Source organism: Orcinus orca, chromosome 6 (genome assembly GCF_937001465.1).
Source record: "Orcinus orca chromosome 6, mOrcOrc1.1, whole genome shotgun sequence".
Classification (NCBI taxonomy): Eukaryota; Metazoa; Chordata; class Mammalia; order Artiodactyla; family Delphinidae; genus Orcinus; species Orcinus orca.
The window spans coordinates 89,364,404-89,386,392 of NC_064564.1; the positions used below are offsets into that span (position 1 = coordinate 89,364,404).

The 21,989-nt window shown below is 37.4% G+C and overlaps 1 protein-coding gene across 2 annotated transcripts in view; it reads left to right on the forward strand.

The window, feature by feature from the left end:
- TMEFF1 (transmembrane protein with EGF like and two follistatin like domains 1) overlaps positions 1 to 21,989 on the forward strand; it is a 92,335-nt gene that overhangs the window by 37,507 nt on the left and 32,839 nt on the right. For both annotated transcript variants that reach the window (XM_004271486.3, XM_049710983.1), the window contains exons 3-5: positions 5,250 to 5,379; positions 8,988 to 9,014; positions 11,193 to 11,289. In XM_004271486.3, coding sequence (XP_004271534.1) covers positions 5,250 to 5,379; positions 8,988 to 9,014; positions 11,193 to 11,289 — 254 coding nt within the window. The remainder of the gene's footprint in view (positions 1 to 5,249; positions 5,380 to 8,987; positions 9,015 to 11,192; positions 11,290 to 21,989) is intronic.

Sequence of the window (21,989 nt, forward strand, 5' to 3'; positions counted from 1 at the left end):
TTAAAAAACTAAAAATAGAATTACCATATGATCCAGCAATCCCACTACTGGGCATATACCCAGAGAAAACCGTAATTCAAAAAGACACATGCACTCCAATGTTCATTGCAGCACTATTTACAGTAGCCAGGTCATGGAAACAACCTAAATGCCCATCAACAGACGAATGGATAAAGAAGATGTATATATACCGTGGAATATTACTCAGCCATAAAAGGGAATGAAATTGTGCCATTTGCAGATATGTGGATGGACCTAGAGACTGTCATACAGAATGAAGTAAGTCAGAAAGAGAAAATCAAATATTGTATATTAACTCATGTGTGTGGAATCTAGAAAAATGGTACAGATGAACCAGTTTGCAAGGCAGAAATAGAGACACAGATGTAGAGAACAAAAGTATGGACAGCAAGGGGGGAAAGTGGGGGGAGGGTGGTGGTGGTGGTATGAATTGGGAGATTGGGGTTGATATGTATACAGTAATACATATAAAAGAGATATTAATAAGAATCTGCTGTATAAAATATAAAATTCAAAAAAAAAAACCCTTATGATTCCTCATGCTTTCAGTGTTAATATAAGCTTTCTGGGACATAATTTAAACACATTTTAACAGATAATAACAGGATTTAAAATTCTAAAATCGTTTTGTTCAGCCTGTTGATAAGAGCTATTGTATCTTGCCACATATATAAACAAAGCTGCTTTTATTAATGTTGAACAAAGAAAAATGATCAGTATTGCATCTTTTCATTAAAACCTGGGTAATATACAAAGAGGAGTGCATATGACTTTTTCCCTGTTTTCTTTCTTCTTTCTTTCTCTTTGTTCTTCTGACTGGAGTTCTTGGGCCTATGTCTTTTTTCCTGAGTTTTTTAGTGTCTGCTCTTGCTAGGTACTGTGTCCACTTATTAGACCTTTGTATTAGTCAGAGTTCTCCAGAGAAACAGAACCAACAGGATATATAGAGGGAGAGAGAGAGGAGAGAAAGAGATTATAAGGAATTGGCTCACTCAATTATGGACACTGAGAAGTTCCACAATCTGCAGTCAGCAAGCTGGAGGCCCAGAAAGGCTGGTGGTGTGGTTCCAATCTAAGGCTGAAGGCCTGAGAATCAGGGGAGCTGATATATAAGTCCCCATCTGAGTCCAAAGGCCTGAGAACCAGGAGAAGACCAAGGTCCCAGCTCACCAGTAAGGCAGAGAGTTAATTCTCCCTTCGTTCACCTCTTGGTCTATTTAGACCCTCAGTGGATTGGATGATGCCACCCACATTGGAGAGGGCATTTATTCAGTCCACTGATTTAATGCTAATGTCATCCAGAGACACCCTCACAGATACATCCAGAAATAATATTTAATCTAGGCACCCTGGGGCCCAGTCAAGTTGACACATAAAATTAATCCATCACAACTTTGTTAATATTATTTATTGTATTCAGCACAGTTCCTGACACACAGTAGGTATACAATAAATGCTTGAATGGATGTGGCTGCAGAGTTGTACACTGCTGCACCTTTGTAAACTACCTCAAATCACTCTTGCAGCTAAAGAGAAGGTGTAGGGGAGAGTTCTTTCCCCCAGCAAGAGTGGCAGTATAGAGGAGGCAGACCCTAGGTTAGAGTCAGTGCCCAAGTCAGAAGTTGTATGTTGTTAAAATTGCCGAAATCCCTTAATTTTTCCATAGCATAATGAGAGGCTTTTAAAAGAGACTTCTGGAAACAGGCTGGCCTAAGAACCGTAGGTCTGCTTTTCCCATCTCATGCTCACTCCTTGGTATGTGCTCGTTAGGTTGCATTTCAGGGACATTGCCTACACTGTTTTAAGCCCCCTACTCGCTACCACCAAGTGACATATAGTGAGATCCTGCTGAAAAACTGGTGTGTAGTGGTTAGAGAACATCACTTGTCAGGAGTTGTGGGTCTTCCATTTGTTAGCTGTGACCTTGGGCAAGACTTAAGACTCAGAAATGATAATAGCAGTAGCAGAACCAGCTGATGTTTGTTGAGAATTTACTATGGCTAGATGTAAATGCTAAAGATGGATTTCTCTTATTTAATCCTCACAACAATTTTATTAGGTAGATACTATTATAATTACCATTTTATAGATAGGGGAAATGGCACTGGTGCTAGCCCATAGTCATACGGATGGTCGACCCAGGATTTGAAATCAGCATTTTGCTTCAGAGCCCCAGCTCTAAGCACTAAGTCATGTGCTTTGCAGGATTGTTATATTTAAGTTAGTTTAGGACATTTAAAGTTGTAGCCAGTGTTTACTAGATAGAAACTCCTCAATAAATCTTAGCTATTACCATATAGATTCTCAGCCCTATCAGACTTAATAACCCTTTTTATAACCAATAATTTATATTCCATTTCTTTTCTATTCTTAAATGAAATTTGTATATAATGTAGCCTACATAAACACATAATTAAAGAAATCACTATAATATACACTTGCAATATAAAGGAGAAATGAAAGTAATTTATAGTAAAATAAGTATTTCAAAATGTAAATGTTTGGGCATGATTACACTAGAAGACAATATAGTAGATGCTTATATTTACTTATAATGAACATTTGGATTTTTAAAAAGATCAGCAGCAGCAATTTCATACTAGTAGTATTTGAAAACAAAAAAGTAGAGGTATGGTGGATGCTAGAATAAAAGCTATTAGGAGAAGCTAGAACAGTCTTATTTGTATATGGCCTTACCATAGTTCCTACATGAATGGCTAGAGATGCATTCAGAAATTGTATGGTATGTATGTTGTGTGGAACTATCCTTTCCTTTGCAGTACATCGAGCACCATTGGAATCCATCTGCTAAATGACAGTAATGTCCCTTTCTCATTATGACAACCAAAAATGCCTCCATAGGGGCACCCACCCCTAGGGGGCGATATTAGCACCTTTGCAAGCACTACGTTAGAAAGTTATTAAATGTTTGTTGAGTGAAGAGTTGGCTTGAGAAGTCCATAGACTTAGCATTTGACATCTTGGAGCTTATGGTCTTTTTTGCTAATTATACATTGTATAATTACAGAGTAACATTGATTCCTGCAGACATCATACAAGTTATTGTGTACATTTTAGGGGAGAGAATAAAGCAAGGGATCCTTGAAGAATTAGAGGAGTATAGGAAGGCATCCTAAAGTAAAATTTTAATTTTAACTAAAGTTGATGTAGGAGTCTGCTGATATTGTATAGCAAATCAACTTGGTTACAAAATATTTTATTAGAAATTGTTTTTACCAGTGTTTGACCTGGGGTAGCATGCCATATTTATGATTCATAAAGTAAGTTGACCACTTTTTAAAAAGTAAATAAATGATAAAAATAAGCCTTGTTCATTGCAGAAAAATTGAGAAATACAGAAACTATATACATGGAAATAAAAAACTCTGGTGACAAGTAATGTGAAAAATTTATTGGTGTTTTCTTCCAGGATTTACTCTATGAATATTTATTTTTTCTAAATAATTGAGATATATATGTGTATATATATGTAATTTATTTTCTTGCTATATTTTTATTTTATATTATCGAATTATTTAAGAAATTTGCATTCAGTTTTGTGGACTAGATAATACATTTAAAAATGGCAGGGACTTCCCAGGTGGCACAGTGGTTAAGAATCCGCCTGCCAATGCAGGGGATACGGCTTCAATCCCTGGTCTGGGAAGATCCCACATGCCGCGGAGCAACTAAGCCCGTGCGCCACAACTACTGAGCCTGCGCTCTAGAGCGTGTGAGCCACAACTACTGAGCCTGCGCTCTAGAGCATGTGAGCCACAACTACTGAGCCTGTGCTCTAGATCCCATGCTCCGCAACAAGAGAAGCCACCAAAGTGAGAAGCCTGTGCACTGCAATGAAGAGTACCCCCCCTGCTCGCTGCAACTAGAGAAAGCCCGCACGCAGCAACAAAGACCCAACGCATCCAAAAAAAGAAAAAGGGCACAAAATTCTCAGAAGTTACGTATATGGTATTATCACCTACTTTTCACCTAACGTTATCTTTTTCTGTCACACAGTATTCTTATAAAGGGTAATGCTCAGTGACTCCTTGAACAGATATAGCATGGTTTAAATAAATATTGCCTTGTTGGATATTTAGGTTGTTTTTATGTTTTAGATATGAATACATTTCTATTTGAAATGACTGTAATAAATTTTCATCTACAATAGTTTCCTTCAGATATATCCTTAAATGTGTAATTCTAGATAAAAAAATCACATTTCTTTTTTAGAACTCTTGAAACGTATTGTTAAATTATGTTCTCAAAAGATTGAGCCAGTTTAAATTAGCACAACAGGTATATTGGTATGTCCACCAAATTGAATTTTTTGTTTGTCTAATGACCAGCTTTATAAGCTAAAAACAGCATCACGTTTTCATGTACCACTCTGATTGCTAGTGAAACTCAGCATTTTTTATATATTAATTGACCATTTGTTATTTTTTGTAAATTTATCTTTTGTATTAATTTGTACTGTCTCTCTTTTAGTAATAAGTTATGTCATATTATACTATTTTCCCCAGATTTTAAAACTTTAGTTCTTTATGATATTTTTGACATTTAGAAGTGTTAAAGTTTTTTAAACATACCAATTCAGTGTCATTTCTCAAACATGAATCATCTTTTTTCTTTTCATCTACTAATCCTTCAAGGCCCAGTTCACATTTCACTTTCTCTGAGGAGGCTTTTCTTGAATACTTCAGTTTACAGTAATAGGTATTAGATATTACACTTATTGTCTACACTTTTGATTTAGTACATGATCATATATATGTATTTCCTATTTATATGGTTCGCTAACAAGATCGTAAGGTCTCTGAGAACAGAGTTCATTTTTCTTCTATAGCATTTACCTTGAGACTTTGTGTCCTAGACGTATTGAATAAGTGAATTTTGATAATAATGAAATGACATTACATCATTAGTGCTCATGACAAACATTGACAAGCATTTCCTTTTATATTATCTCCCTGGATCACAAGCAAATGATATAGATAGGATAGGGATTTTCATTCTCATTTTTATGGATAGTTGATAGTTTTCATTATGAATGTGAAAAAAGGTATGAGAAAGAAGCATAACTCTTCTTTTTAAAAACCAAATAAAAGAACAAACTCTTTTGTAGTAGAAGTATGTCATAATACTATGGTATTGCATTCATGAATATGAAATGAACTATTAATATTCATGCCTACTCTGAGAATTTATTTTTGTTTCTTTTGCAGTGCCATACAAATTATATTCCTGTCTGTGGATCAAATGGGGACACGTACCAAAATGAATGCTTCCTCAGAAGGGCTGCTTGTAAGCACCAGAAAGAGATAACAGTAGTAGCAAGGGGACCATGCTACTCTGGTATGTGTGATATTCTTCTGACAAAATGTTAGAAATGGTTCTCCCATACTTTTAAGAGGAAGTTTCCAGTCAGAGCTTTATTCCCAAAACTGCTGTATGGATTTGGTGATGATTATGTGGGGAATGGGGGAGCTCTTTTTTGCCTCCATTTCACGTTGCTTTTTTTTTTGGGGGGGGGTACGCGGGCCTCTCCCTGTTGTGGCCTCTCCCGTTGCGGAGCACAGGCTCCGGACGCGCAGGATCAGCGGCCATGGCTCACGGGCCCAGCTGCTCCGCGGCACGTGGGATCTTTCCAGACCAGGGCACGAACCCGTGTCCCCTGCATCGGCGGGTGGACTCTCAACCACTGCGCCACCAGGGAAGCCCTCACGTTGCTTTTTAACCCCTGGTAGTCTTGTACTGACTGTTACTTCTCAGGACGTTTTTAATGCTTAATGCTTTTTTTTGGTGGGGACTTTGCATATCTTTTGCCTTATGGTTTGAATATAAGACAGGATAAGATTTGGGGTGGGAAATGCTATGGGATCCATTTTGTTGATTTTTATCTTGGGGGATGGGGAAGGAGTGGGGAGTATCCATAGGAAGTCATTAGTGGCATCCCAGGATGTGTCTCTGTCCAATCTCTTTTCTTTTTATATCTTCTCATTTCTGTTTGCTAGCCCTAGTCCTCCACCTCCCCCAATTGTTTGTATTTACTTCCTTGTCTTTTCCTTCCTGAATTGGTAATGGTTAATTTTGGAAGACATTAATATTAGTATCTTACTTGCGTTTGGGGGCAGGGATGCAGAGTGAGGTATTGTAATAGAATTATTGTAGGAAGGTTAGCAGTAAAGGTGGAGACTATTCTTACACGATTACTCCATTTCCTTTCTCTCCTTGTATATTACAGTGCCTATGTTTTTATTGGGGCTCCATTACATAAGTGTAATTGATTGATGGTCCATGTGGTTGATCTCAAACTCTGGGTACACTAATACCACATGACTCAAAGCCCCCACTCTGAACTGTGTGGTTGGTATTTCTGGTGTGGCCAGCCCCTGCCCTAAGAGTACTGAGTGTGGCTTGTCCCACCCTAAGGTCTGATGTGGTCAACTCCCTTCTTAAACATCGATTGCCTTCCAGAAGCTGAGGGCGAAGGCCAAAACTCTCTTTGGGCAAGGCCAAATTCTTTTCCATACACTAAATAATTAGATGCTCTTAGGCCAATAGACTATCATTTGATATGGTTCTTATACACTTCTCTAAGTGCATTATGTTTCACAGACTTAATTTAGTAATTAAAAAGGAATATGGAGTTCTTTATAATCCCCAATTAATTATGCATCCTTTATGAGAAGTTTAAGACACCAACTGCTTTGATAAGCAGTGAATATTAAGCATTGGGAGGCAGAGTGGAAAGAGCTGGAAAGAGCACTGCACTAGGGTTACAAGACTTGGCTTTAAAGTAACTCCAGCTCTTGTTTACTGTATGACCTTACACAAGTCACTTAGCTGCTTTGAGCCCCAGTTACATACCTAAATTGTGATGGATGTCATCTCCTGGGGTTAAGTGAGAATTGAATGAGCTAAGCTATAAGGTGCTGTATTGATTTTGTTATCTTCTGGCTGGGGCCAGAGTTGTTCATGTCATTTGGTCTGGTGTTGGTCCTATTCCCTGTGCTAGGAACAACATTCTCCTTTGTTTATTTGAGAACTTTTTTATGCTTTAAGATTGAGCTTAAGCCTTTTCTACTCTGTGAAATCTTTCTTCTCTGGTATCTCCTGGCAGAGTTTATTCACACTTTGTGCATATCTCTATGTAAATATCGTACTGTTTTTCATTTATCCAACACATCTGCCTTTGGCCAGATCCTGTTTCTCAACAGGAAAGTACTATATCCTGCCTAGGGAGGTATATCATAATGCCAGGGTTGGGGCAGGGGAAGGCGTGTGTCCAGTGAAAATATGATTGACAAGAAGAACTCAACCTCATTATCAGAATAGTCACAGTATATTTAATTTATTTCAGAATTTTAAATGACCCTTAAGGAAGGTGTGAGATATTATATTTATTAAAATTGGACATTAGTTGGAAAAAAGATTGGGAGTAAGTATGTCATGCACTGGAACTGTCTTATTTATCAGTTTATATCTACCTTTTACTTATTATGTGTATGTTGTCTAACACATAATAAGTACCCAGTCAATGTATATGGAATAGAAAGGAAAAAGAGAGTTTTCCTAAGCAAAGTTTGGTAATAAAAATACTTTTGAGTTCCCTTTTTCCTTGTCTTTTTTTCTACTCTTTTACTCTTTCTTTTCCTCTTTACTTTCTCAGAGAAGATATAATTATTTTATGGTTGATCAATCAAAATGAATACAATGTAAGACTTTGTATAAAATCCCATGAAGAGTTGAAGTGGATGCTACATAAAATATGTATTTTTTCCCCAGTTCTTCCTGTTTCTACCACGTTTGGGACTTTTATTATAGTCTGCAGGAGATTGAAGGGAAGGGGGGAAGGGAGCGATATTGTTGAGGGTGTCTCCCACTCTAGAGAACTATTTGAAGAACTGGAATGGATTCTCTAGGAAATCCTCCTCCCTAGAAAGTGCTGGGTAAAGTGTTAAGTTCATCACTTGCCATCTCTGTTCCACACTTATGATACCACACCATTGCCCTCTTTTCAGCATGCTCTGCGCCATATGTTGGTTCTTTTAGGATTATAAAACACATATTTTAAATTAATTACATTTTACTCTGGCTTCTTGCTGGTAACTTTGAGGGAGGCTCTTTAATTTGACTAGTAACAAGTTTCTCACCTACACCTTGGTGAGATTCCTTCTGGTGAGGTTTCCTAGAGGAAGTTAATTTCATCAGTAATATGAAAACCTCAACCTTGAGCTTCTTTCCTTCTAAACCTTGGGGCTTTTCATATCTTTTGGCTTTTGGCTGTTATCCACAGATTTAATGAAGAAGATTTTTGGAGCAAGACCCAAAGCTCTTCTCCTCCCTTTCTAATAAAAGCAGTTTATTCTTTATTCCTTTCAAGCTTCAACAAAATTAAAAATTTCTTCTACCTTTTAAGTGAGTTATTTAAATTTATTTCTATTTAGCCATTTACTTTATAATATTTATTGGTTTTTACTCTGTACAAGGCACCTGGGTATTTCCTGAATGGGCTACAAAGATGTGTGAGGTATGGATTATGTGTCCAAGTAATTTATATTTGAAGAAAGGTACAAAATAAGTATATAAGAATAAACTGTTAGATATCCAGAAAAAAATGAGAAAAGGGGCTACATGAGAATGGATATCACAGTTTGATTTTATTTATTTATTTTTGCGGTACGCGGACCTCTCACTGTTGTGGCCTCTCCCGTTGCGGAGCACAGGCTCCGGACGCGCAGGCTCAGCAGCCATGGCTCACGGGCCTAGCCACTCCACGGCATATGGGATCTTCCTGGACCAGGGCACGAACCCGTGTCCCCTGCATCGGCAGGCGGACTCTCAACCACTGCGCCACCAGGGAAGCCCCACAGTTTGATTTTTGATAAGAAATTTTACTACTTGATAATATGAGATTTCCAGTAAAAGTATTCATATTCATTCTTTATTTTTCTTCTCAGATAATGGTTCTGGATCTGGAGAGGGAGGTAAGTTTCAAATACCCCTTAAAAAAGTATTTTTTTTCTTTCACTTTTTAAAAACAGCCCTATTGAGATGAAATTCACATACCATGCAGTTTGCCCATTGAAAGTATATAATTCAGTGGCTTTTAGTATATTCACAGAATTGTACATTCATCACCACAGCCAACTTTAGAACATTTTCATTACCCCGGAAAGAAACCCTGTACCCCTCAGCTATCACCCCCAATCCCTCTATCCCCCTTAGCCCTTAGCATTCTTTTTTTCCTGCATTTATTTTTCATTATAGGTTTGTTGTCAGACAAAGGGGAAATGTTGCTCCTGTTAAACTGAAGTTACACCAAGGTGCCCTCCCCTTAGGATCATCCCCAGATGATTTTAGCTTGGACCAGAGTATATGTAACACTCTCCCATCCCTTGCTTACAAATTTTTCTCATAAGGAATTTTCAAGGTACAATATTTAAAAACAGTTTGAAAAACTAATATTTGGTAATTCAGTTTACTCTGAATTATTAGAATGGAGAATGACTGATCTATTTCATGGTCTAATGAGGCTGTAATTCTTAATGAGTATCCACTGTCTGCAAAGTAAGTTTGAGGTGCTCTGGGGATGCACTAAAAGAAAAAACATACTCTGGTAAAATTCACCCTTATGCAAATGAAAACTACAGTTGTGATCGTTTCAGTACTATCTGAAACCTTACTCCACCCTTCTACATTTCATAGAATCCTAACATTTTAGAGTTGGAAGGGACTTTGAAGGTCACCTAGAGAGTAGAAGAACTGTTCTGAGAAAGAATTTCAAGGATGACAATTTGACCTTAAAAAAAAAAAAGATTTAAACTGACCAACAATAGAATTTAATTTAAATGGACATGTTCAAGCAGAAACTTCATGATTACGCGTGAAGGATGAGATCATAAATTCTGGATCTTAGAGCTGGAAAGGACTTTAAAGGGTCATGTGGTCCAGCCCCTGTGGTCAGATATTCAGTTAGGAAACTGTCATTGTTACTATGTTAAAGAAGTGGAAGTTGATCTCCAGATTTGCTTATATGGTACAAATACTGGATATCTTGCCCTGAGGATGTTGGTTGTTGGCAATTTTTTTTTAGGGAGTATGAGTTAGAAAGGCTAAGTGGTTTGCTCAGATTAATATACAAACTTCAGTGAGCTCATGATGGCTGTATGATTTCTAGATCTCATTATGTTTCTGAGGCCTTAGAAATACTTAGGATTATGCTCCCTGGAATTGTTCTGGGAGTATTCATTAGAATTTGGGGAGGATTTCTACTTAAAGTGTAGGCAGACACACAAAATGGCGAGTTTGATAATAGTACCAAACAGGCACTTAGGTTTGTGTGTGCTTTCCTTACAACATCTTCTCTGCTGATTGACACCCCCTCAGTAAGGTGTGCTTTCCCGAACCAGACTGGGAAATCCCTTGAGTAAACTGTAATCCCTAATTTGGCTTCAGAACTGATCTCCCTGCCCAGTTTGAGGTTATCAGGATAGGATCCACTCTAGTTAAGACCCAGGAGTATAGGGTTCCCTAAATGTGGGATATGAGCTGAGTTGGGGGCTGGTGGTATGCACTGTTGTTTTGTGCTGGGTCATAGGAGACGCATACCCTTCTGTATTCTGGGTGTTGCTGGCTGTGCTAGGTGGTAAAGTAGAAAAGGGCAAGTCCTTTGTAAATAGACCCCTTTCCTTTTCAAAATTTGGAGATAATTTTTAAGGCAGGTGTGAAACTGATGTGAGGAAAAGCTATTGGTTAGACTCTGCTTTGTTTAATCACTTATTTGCTAACCTGGATTGCACAGGCTATTTCAATAGGGTAATCACTGGACTAAATTTATTGGCTCATGTTTTTTTTTCCTCTCTCTTATTTAATGTTATGGTAATTCTTTTAAAGAATCAACCAAATCTAGCATACTGTTCCGTTGTACATAGGTTAAGGGATTATTTTTCTAGCCCCAATACTTTTTTTTTTCACAGCATATGTTGTACTCTTGTACTGACAACATTTTTGGACTCAAGCATTGATAGATTTTTGGAACTGATTTTTTTCAAGAGCTTGGGTACATTTTCCCCAGAAATAGGATAATGGCTGCTGAAAACATGAAGCATATCTGGAAAGGATCCCAACTTTTGGTTGAAAATTTAATTTTTCTTTTTAAACAGAAGAGGAAGGGTCAGGGGCAGAAGTTCACAGAAAACATTCCAAGTGTGGACCTTGCAAATATAAAGCTGAGTGTGATGAAGATGCAGAAAATGTTGGGTGAGTTGATTGAGGGAAGGGGATACACTTACTTGGAGGTTAATTATCAGCATTATTATATTATAGAAAGGTATCATCTAATTTGCTTCTGTGTATTTTGTGTGTGCCGTCTGTGTTTTTTTTGTTTAATGCTAGTCTACTGGCTTTTAAATTGATATAATACTATAGCTATTTAATAAATTAATATTTAATACTATAGCTATATAGAATGGAAATCCATTTATAATTTTTTTCATTTTACCACTGCCTTTTTTTCACTGATAGTTTTACATATTTTATACCAAGTGCTAATTTATTCATCAGAATTGCTCTTATTTGGAATTATCTTACTATTATATTTTTAACTAGTATCAATGATAAACAGTTTTTCTTAACTTGCATTTTTATACATAAACTTTTCATGTATTTCAGTGTATTAAGAAAAATTCAAAACATTCAAAATTTTAGAGGTAGTAAGTAAATATTCTATAATAAGTAAAAATTATTTCTGGAAATCTCAGCTGCACTGATTGATTGACATTTTGTTTTATTTTCTCACTCATGTTCAGCCTTCACTAAGGTGGGTTTTGTAGCTGGACAGCATTGTCTGTCCAATTTCCTGTGCACTCCCTGTGAGAAGGGTGTTGTTTGGTGGAGGAGTAACAATATAGACCTCATCAACACAGTTATGTTTGTTTCCTCCTTTCATCAGGTTCCTGTTTGTTTATTCCCAGTCTCAACCTTCTTTCAGTTCTCTGTGGTGCTTGCTTTTTGCATAGGTGATTCTAAAAGCTTTAATGCTGCCTTTAGGACCTTATGTAACACAAATGGATCTTCTTCACTTCCTCAATTTTCCCTTAGTGCATATTTTACAGCACTTATTTTATAGAGATTTGCATGTGCTTTCTTACTTATATGTATTTTCACTGTGAATTTCCAGACTCATGTTTTATTCAGCCCTTAAGTGCCTATTTGAGCCTTTTACTGATCAATGGTAGTATGGTTTAATTAGCATTTATGCCCAGAATGAGATTTACAAATCAGGATAACCACATTTTCAGTATTTTGGTACAGAATCACCTATTTGTCTGGCACTTGGTGAAATTAAATGTCTGATAATTTACTTGATATATGTTTGAAAGTAGGTGAGAATTGGCAAAAGACACGGTCAATAAAAAGTGAATTCAGCAAACCCTGAGTTTGCTCTGTTTCTGCATATTGGTCACTTGGATTGACATGTCCCTCTGTTTCAATCAGAGTGGATTGATTTGTAAGAACATGTGTTCCAAAGTAGATTTTGGCCTGTAGAACATGAGAGAAATGATAGCAATGGGGACTTGCAGAGAGAACAGGTAATAGGTATTATGTTCTCTTCTTCTCTCTTTGTACTGATGATATGCATGATGAAACACCAGCATTTGTGTGTGTGTGTGTGTATGTGTATTTTTGTAGATATTTGGTTCTTTTCAGTACTTTTCCTCAGGACTGTTCTATAATAGTGTTCAGATTCAGAAGAGCTGTCAGTGATTGATTGGCTTGATCAGTTGATCTGTTGTTATTCCTTTGACAGTACCTCTCTTCAGTCCTATTTTTTACATTTCTCTGCTTTCATTTTCCATCCCTTAATTGAAAGAGATAGAGAGCTTTTGCTGGGAAGTAGAATGGATTCTGTGTAGTTTCAGAGGTGGCCCCAAGTATGACATCTATATGATAAAATACACATCTTTCTGTGTACCCCTTTTCTTGATGGAATATGTAGCCTATGCCCAGTCAGAGCAACTCTGTTGTATATACTAAATTCATTTTGTGTGTGTCTATTTGAGAACTTGTAACTGCAGTTCTTGCAGGTACAGGCTCTAAGCATAAGAAAGTGCGCATAGACCAGGGAAGGGCTTACCAATAGTAAGGAGCATGCAGGCTGAGGAGCTTCCTAAGGAGCACGTGGATAGATTGGGACAGGCAGCCAAGACCAGGCCAGGAAATTGATGCAATAATAGGAGAACATTAAGGAAGCAAACTGTACCTTTACCTAGAAAATAAGTACATATATACATAGTAATAATAAAAAGTAAAACAAAATTCTATAAAATAATACTTAACCTTTACTAAAAATAATGTATTCTAATATTTTCCATACTGATTATGACCTACAGTTAAAAAAAATTGCTCTGTAATGTAACTATAATAGATATTTTATTTCATGTTACATTTTTAGGTATGGATATTCATTTTCATTTAAAAAAATATTTTATCTTTTCTCATTTTGAAATGTCTTTCATATCAAAAGAAATGCTATATATAACCTATCTGGTTTCCAAAGGGCAGCTAATCTTTTTTTTTCCTTTTGTAGTTGATTAATTTATTATTATTTTTTAAAATTTCTTTTTTTATTAAAGTATGGTTGATGTACAATGTTGTGTTAGTTTCAGGTGTACGGCAAAGTGATTCAGTTATACGTATATATATAATCTATCCTTTTTCAGATGCTAAAATCTTTCTCTTGCTTTACAACTCTTTCTTTTCTTCTTGCTAATAGTAGGAAAAAAACCTGACTATTTGGGGGAGGGGATAAATGGTACCATGTAAGTTAATTTTCTGCTATTAAGAGAAGTGTAGTTTTTTATTTAGCCATTTAAATAGAAATTGATTTAAATGTATTGTCTGAAACAGTATACAAAACATATTCTAACATATTCTTAGAGTCATATATTGTATAGTTTGTTACATTTTTCAAATGCTGTTATATAGATTATTTTTTCAGCTCTTTATGGCAGTCTGTCCAGTGGGTAGGGCAAGGAAGTATTATCCTGATTTTACTGGGGGAGCTGAGCTCAGAAGAAGCTGAATGGCTGTGATCAAGCAGCAGAACCAGAACACAGGTCTCATGACAAGAGATTTATCCATTCTGTTGTGCACACACGTGTGTAATAGGATGATCTTCTCAGAGGCCACTGATGTTTTTAGTGGTAGCTGTTTCACGCCTACTAAAGGCTCCATTCTGCTTTGTGTTTTGGGTTCTACATTGTTTTATAAAATTGATTTTTCTTCTCCCATGTCAGGCTCTTCGCTGTTGCATCTGAGTGCTGTCAGTATGCCTTGTCAGTGATTCTGACTGTAGATGACTCCAACTTATTAATTGCCTCTCTGCTTCCCTGAAATAGGAAACAGTATGCTTATAGAAACTATATCTAATGTAGGAATAAATTCTAAATGTAAAATCAGAGTAAATAGGTTCTTCGCGGAGTGTATGAACGTCAGATATTGCATGAATTTTGTCTCTCTTGTCTGCTCAGTGGCTATTTTATTTATAATTTAAATTATTTTTGCTTGTGAGAGGCTTTTTTCCTCTTTCCGAAGCACACTGTGTCTCTCTAATGGCATCGTGGGGCTTTGCATGGGTTTGTGATGGCTATCTTCATTGATGCTTACCTTTTGAATTTATACCTAGAGCGAGGTAGTTGAGGTTCCAAGAAATTTGACTCCCACATGGGTGAGGTTTCAGTATTCCACTGCGACCGTTGTGACATACAGTGGCTAGACTTTCTGCTTAGTCTTTTTTTTTTTTTCTGCTTAGTCTTAAAACTTGGAAACAATACCTGCTTTACAGAAAATTGTATTTCTTAAACTACATAATCGTAGCAACCACACCCCCTCTTTATCTAAACAATATTTCTAACCTGTCCAAGGCTGAGGTTATTGCTGCAAGATAGCCCTCAGCTGTTTGTCTGGACAGTGGGACCAGATAATCATAGAACTCCTTCAGCCAGGTAGACCTTTTATATACCTGACCTAAATCCCTGCCATGAACGATTTGAATAGTCTGTAAAATCATCTGGCATGATGTCAGTACAGGCGAGTTATAAAAAACCTCCAATTATTCCTTTGAACTTCGTCTGCCATGTGCTTTATGGAAATTGTCCCTGCTCTTCTACCTCTTTGATGTCAGTCATTTTGGAGATGCTGTTTCCCTTTTCCCCTGAGTGATGTAAGCTGTCAGAGTTGCTCAGAGAAAGAATCATGTAGGTGTGCAGTATGACAGACAACGTTGAGAACCAGTTAATTCACCTGTTGGACATCTTTGTCATTTATGGTACCATTTTCTGCTTGGACACAGTTGCTGGCCACTATCACAGTCTGATGAGTCTCTCCCTCAGAACGTGGAATGAAATTTTGTTGTTGTTGTTTAAACAGAGAGAGTAATGCTGTACATCTGTCGTCTCCATTAACGTCCTCCTTTCTGGAAGTTGCATATACTTTTTAAAAAAAAGAACAACCAAAGGAGTACTTTTCTACCGTTATCTACTCTGCGCTTCTGCTTTCCTCCTAATCAGAGATGACAATAATTTTCATCATTTAACATTGCCTGACTCTGGATATTTGAAATCTAGACTTTTAAAACTATTTAGGTTTAATAAATTTCTACCAAGGCCCCTTAGATTATAATGGGAAAATAATTGTATGTTGTCCATTAGGCTCTGATAACAGGAAATAAACACTATTAAACGTTATTTTATACCAAGTATAACCCAGATGTTAATAATGACAGGCTCATTTGTCCAGAAATGCAGAACACAGTATCCCCATGGCCTCCTGCAGTTTGCTGGATGCTCTGTTACTCTTTGATGATTTGCCTCTGTTATTCTGTCTGCCTGAAGTCCCACCCCTGTATACCTACTTGTTTAATTCCTACTCTTCCTTCCAGCTTGGATGAAGTATGACTTCAGCACCTCTTCCTAGCAGCCTCCCTTGCTGTTTTTGCAGTCCCTATGAGTTAGGTGACTAACTCTGTGTTCCTCCCTTGGTCTTGAGAAAAACAACCTCCACATAGCACTTATACTGTTGGGATCACTAACAGATTGTGGGCTCCCTGAGTACAGGGACTTTGTCTTGCTGGTTTCTATGTTGGATGAACTTGCCATAAGGTTGGGTATCTTAGGGTCCCTCTATAGGTCTTGTTGAACTCGTGGCAGTTCACACAGGGCTTTCCTGTTCACTTAGAGCCACACAAAGGTTCGTTGTGAGGGTTTAACATGTGTGAAAAGGACTAGTAGTATTGTGAGGAATTTGTAGCAGGTGAACTTGTTGCAGTCTTCGTTAGGTGTTTATGAAATCTAAATAACTTCACATGAATTAGTTGAAGCCAGTGTTTTCCTAACTGCTAAATAAAACTTACCATATGGAGAAGGAATGACACTTTCTATGCACAGTAAGGGGAAAGGAAGAGACAGGATAGATATTTTTCAATAATAATACCTTTCAGATATACATAGTATTTAATTATTTCAAAGGGCTTTTTACAAAAGCTTATTTGATTCTGTCACCAGTGTTTGAGGTATTATCACTATTATTAAAGACTCAGAGTTGTGATTTGCCAAAATCCTAGAGCTAAATCAGAGAAGTCATTGAATTTATTCATGTATGTATGTATGCATTCATGCCTTTGAAATTCATAGTGTTAGAAATTCAAAAGCTTTGAAAGGCTTTACAGTAAAAGGTCTGTTTCCCACCCCACCCCTGATCCTCAGCTACCCAATTGTCTTCACTAGAGGCAGTCACTGTGATCTGTTTCTTAATCTCCCAGAGGTATTTTTTGCATGTACAAGCATGTATGTACACGAATTCTCTTTCTTTCCTTTTTTTAAACTAATGGCAGTGCACTATACATACTGCTCTACTCTTTATTTAAAACTTTTTTTGTAAAATGTACATTTTGCATACAGATGTGTTTAAAACATACACATGCAATTTAGAGAATACTACATCTATATACCTCACATCTAGGGTACAAAATAGAATATTGCCAAATTCACAGTACCGAGTGTTGACTTAGCTGGCACTGTTAGATGAAGGCTTACGGAAAAAGACACATTGAACAGTCTGTGTCAGAGTCTGACTTTTGGCTTCCTGGTTTACAAGATTCCCTTCTGGGGAAGTGGGTGGGCAAGACCCTGAGTGTTAAGGGGAATGTCATAGGGCTCATAGTTGAGGCATCTGGTAGGATTCTCATGTCACCAGGTACGGATGATTGGCAGAAATGTGGTCAGAGAGTGGACTGCTCTGTGTTTTCTACTTCCAGTCTCACTGTAGCTGACCTCCAGCTCTCAGGAGCACGTCAGTTAAATGAGTGTGCTCGTTTGGTTCAGGTAGTTGACATGAAGGGGAGAGCAGGAACTTCATCAAGGCAAGTACAATTAAGAATCTGAGCTAGGCTTACCTGGGCATTCTCTTCTCTGGCTAAAAAGAGGGCAGTAGGCATCTTGGTAATGGCATCTAGCAATACAACTGTCCACTGAGTGAAATTATCAATATTTCAGTGTGGGGAACTCCCTGGTGGCTCAGTGGTTAAGCATCTGCCTGCCAATGCAGAGGACACGGGTTTGATCTCTGGTCTGGGAAGATCCCACATGCCATGGAGCAACTAAGCCCGTGCGCCACAACTACTGAACCTGCGCTCTAGTGCCCGCGTGCCGCAACTACTGAAGCCCGCGTGCCTAGAGCCCTGTGCTCTGCAACAAGAGAAGCCACTGCAATGAGAAGCCCGCGCACTGCAATGAAGAGTAGCCCCCACTCGCCGCAACTAGAGAAAGCCCGTGCGCAGCAGTGAAGACCCAACGCAGCCAAAAATTAAAACAAAACAAAAAAATTCAATGTGGACTGGTTGCCCTCTTAATATAGCTGTCATCTTGGAATCTTCCTTCAATGTTGTGTCTTTTCCAACAACAATCAGTTCTCCATTTCTCCTTCACCAACTGGGTGTCCTACAATTCATTTCTTTTATGCACTTCTTGGAGTCAGCACAGACCCCACAGGGTAAGGGCTTAGACCCACAAATTGCCCCTGTTTCAGACACCAGCTGCAAATGAGGTTCCCTGCACTTCTGCCCAGGATACTATGAATCTGGAGGTTCCTAAGACCTCCCTTAAGGTTCTAGAATTTGCTAAAATGACTTAGAATTAAGGAAAGAGCTGAGTCATCTCATTAGCATACAAAAGACTCTTTTGTCAAAGTTCCAAGGGTTTTAGGAGCTCTGCCAGGAGCAGGGGACAAAGACTAAACATATTTTTTGTTATAGCACAAGCATCATCCTAGAAATTCCTTTACCTCTCTCCTACATAGGATATCCTGTTTCTTGCTTTTTTTACCTTTAACTTTTTTGTTTTACTCTTCCATTTTAGTATATCTTTCAGTAGGTTCTTGAGAAAGGGTACAAGGTGAGACCTTATATTTAAGGTGTTTTTATCCTACACCTAATACTTGACTTATGACTTGGTGAGTGCATAATTCTAGGTGGCAGATAATTTTCCCTCAGAATTGTGAAAGCATTGCTCTGTTGGCTTCTAGCTTCCAGTTGAAGTCTGAAACCACTCTGATTCATGGTCCTTTGTATATGACTTGTTTTCTCTCTATTGAAGCATGTAGAATCTCCTTTTGGTCCTCAGTATAACGAAATTTCACAGTTCCTAGAATCTCACTGACTTCTGATTTGAGAAATTTTCTTCAGTTAGTTCTTTGATGACTTCCTTTCCTCTCTTTTCTATTTCTGGTATTTCTGTTATTTGGATGCTGGACATTCTGGACTAGTCCTTTAATTTTCTTTTCTCTCCTATTTTCTATTTAGAAAAATTTTTGCTGTTTTTTTTGAATTTGTCATTTCTCCTGTACTTTTCAATTTCTAAGAGCTCGTTTTTGTTCTCATGGTGCTCTTTTTTCATAGCATCCTATTTTTGTTTTATGATTGCAGTATGTTTTTGTGGCTTGCATTATTGGTATTCTATCTGCTGTAAGTATGAGGTTTTCTTTTATTCATTTTTATTCAGTGAGTTTTAATCTGTTACTTTAACTTGTTTTGGGGGTCATATGGCCTTATAAAATGAATTAGTAAGTGTTCTTTCTATTCTCTGGATGATTTTGTGTAAGAATAGAAATGTCTATTTATTGAATGACTGGAATGAATGTGTTCATGAACTCTTTTTAAAAAAACACCTGGATCTGATGCCGTCTTTGAGGGACATTGTTTAAACTGATTTCTTTAATGATTTTAGTACCATTCAGTTTCTATTTCTTTTTTGGTCAAATTTAATAGTTAATATTTTTTAAAGGCTATTCATTTCACCAAAGTTTTCAAATTTGCTGGCATAAAGTTGTTTACAATAAACTTTTATTATCTTTTAAACCATAATCTGTAGTCTTTTTAAGTCCAGATACTGTTTTTTCTCTCATCCTGCTTTGTTGATTTGAAAGTCTTTTCAAAGGACCAGCTTTTGGCTTTATTGATCTTCTCTGTTGTAACTTTGTTTTCTATTTCTGTTTAGATGTATCTATAAATCTGTATCCATATCTGTGTCATCTATATTTTTCCCCTTCTTTTTTTGTTTTCACTGGATTTATTCCATTGCTCTTTTTCTAATTTCTTAAATGGATGCTTAGTGATTTAACTTTTGGCTGTTCATTTAATATTTTGAGATAAAACTTGAAAAAGGTGAGGGATCAAACCGAGTGGATGTTTGAGGGAAAAGTGTTCCAGGAAGAGGAGAAGCCCTGAGGCAGGAGTGTTCCTGGTGTGTTTGAGAGAAAAGCAAGACCAATTTAGTGAAAAGATTTTTCATGATATAAGTGTGGAAAATAACTACTTATCTCCTTTCATCTGTCACTTTCCTTGCTGAGATGTCTGTTTTATGTGACAACTGTGATGAGCAGGGAGAACACCATCTCAGTCACTCATTAGATTTGTGATCTAAGGGTTTTTAATGTCTTTCATATTCAGCTTCCCTGTTCTTAATTTGTTGTCATGATTAAAGAGGCAAATGTGACTATCCCTGCACAGTAGGTGCAGAGTAAATGGTTGTTAAATGTTTTGAATTTGACGTGTTTGCTGAAGCGATTTCTTTCCATTTTAGTGCACACTCCTGTGCTTGAGCATCCTGCCCTCTGCTGCCGTTGCCAGTCTGCAGACACGGGGAACCGCTGTAGTCAGTAGTGTCAGCAGCCTCTAGGGTCTAATACTGTCCTCCTCTCCTCACTGTTTCACTGAGCTGGACGTTCCTTGAGATGGTGGTTTCATTTTCTTTTGTCACGTGCTATTGAAAACATTAGCAATGGTTGTTCTCACAGCTCTTGGTCTTACGTGGACCTTTTCTACACGTGATCAAGGAGGTTCCTGTTGAGCTGTAGTGCCCTCTTCTGAGTCACTCGTTTCTCCTTACTAGATTGGTTCGGGATCTTGCCTTTGTTGCTCAGCCTTTTCTCATCCCTGAAACTGTTCTGTAATACTTTCTTCCATTGGCCACCATTTATTCCTTAAACCTGGAGTCGGCAAAATTTTTCTATAAAGGACCAGATGGTAAATATTTTACATTTTGGGGGCCACATATGGTCTCTGTCACATATTCTCCCTCCCCACCCCTTTAAAAATGTAAAAGCCATTTTTGACTTGTTAGTAAATATTCTTATGAATTTAAAGTTTTTTTATGGTGCCTTAATTTTTAAATTGTGAAACAGAGCATATATTGAAAAGTTTATGAAAAACTTACACATTTAGTTTAATGTGCAAAAATGAAACAAATTGTGACTCCTGCCTTCCAAGCCAAGAAATATAGGGTATTGTCAATACTTTAGAGCTGCCCCCAGCCCTGTGACCCTCCCCAACTGCATCTTTCTTTGATCCACCCACTCTATTGCATTTTGGGGAAATCATTCCTTTGCTTTCCTTATAGTTTTATCACATGATAACCCTCCTAATAATATATTACTTGGCTTTTGTTTGATTTTGAGTTTTATATAAGTGGAATCATACTATGTGTATCTTCTTTTGCTCAGCATTATGTTTTTAAGATTTATTCATGTTAATGCTCATAGTTGCTTAGTTGAATTCAGTTGCTTAACGTTTCCACATCCTTTCATAGTCCATTTTAATGTTGATGGACATTTGGATTGTTTCCAGTCTTCTGTTCTCATGAATAATGCTCTGTGAACATATGCATGTCTTCTGGTGCACATGTGTAAGAGATTTTCAAGGGCCTTACTCAGGAGTGGAATTATTGGGCATGTGCATGTCTAGCTTTTCCTGGTAATGCCTGTTTTCCAAAGTGGTTGTACCAGTAAGTTCTCCCTTCAGCAGAGGATAAGAATTCCCTTTGCTCCTCATTCTTGTAAACACTTGGTATTGTTCTCTTAATTTTTGCTGTTTAGTGAATGTGATGGTATCTCATTGTGGTTTAAATTTACATTTTTTTGATTATTGAGCAGATTGAACACCTTTTTACATATATTGTTTTTATATGCTTCCAAGTTCTATGTCATTTTTTAAATTAATTTTTTTTTTTTTTTTTTTTTTGCGGTACGTGGGCCTCTCACTGTTGTGGCCTCTCCCATTGCGGAGCACAGGCTCCAGACGCGCAGGCTCAGCGGCCATGGCTCATGGGCCCAGCCGCTCTGCAGCATGTGGGATCTTCCCGGACCGGGGCACGAACCTGTGTCCTCTGCATCGGCAGGCAGACTCTCAACCACCGTGCCACCAGGGAAGCCCTAAATTAATTTTTATATGTATTCTGGATACTGATTATTTGCTGGTTACATGGGCTGTAGTTTTTTTGTTTGTTTGCAGATTGTCGTTTTTATTCTCTTTGTGAGGTGTTCTTTATTTCAAAGTTAAATTTATTGGTCTCTTATGTTTGATCTTCTAAGTCTTTTGTAGTTTTGCCTTTCACATTTAGGTCTTTAAT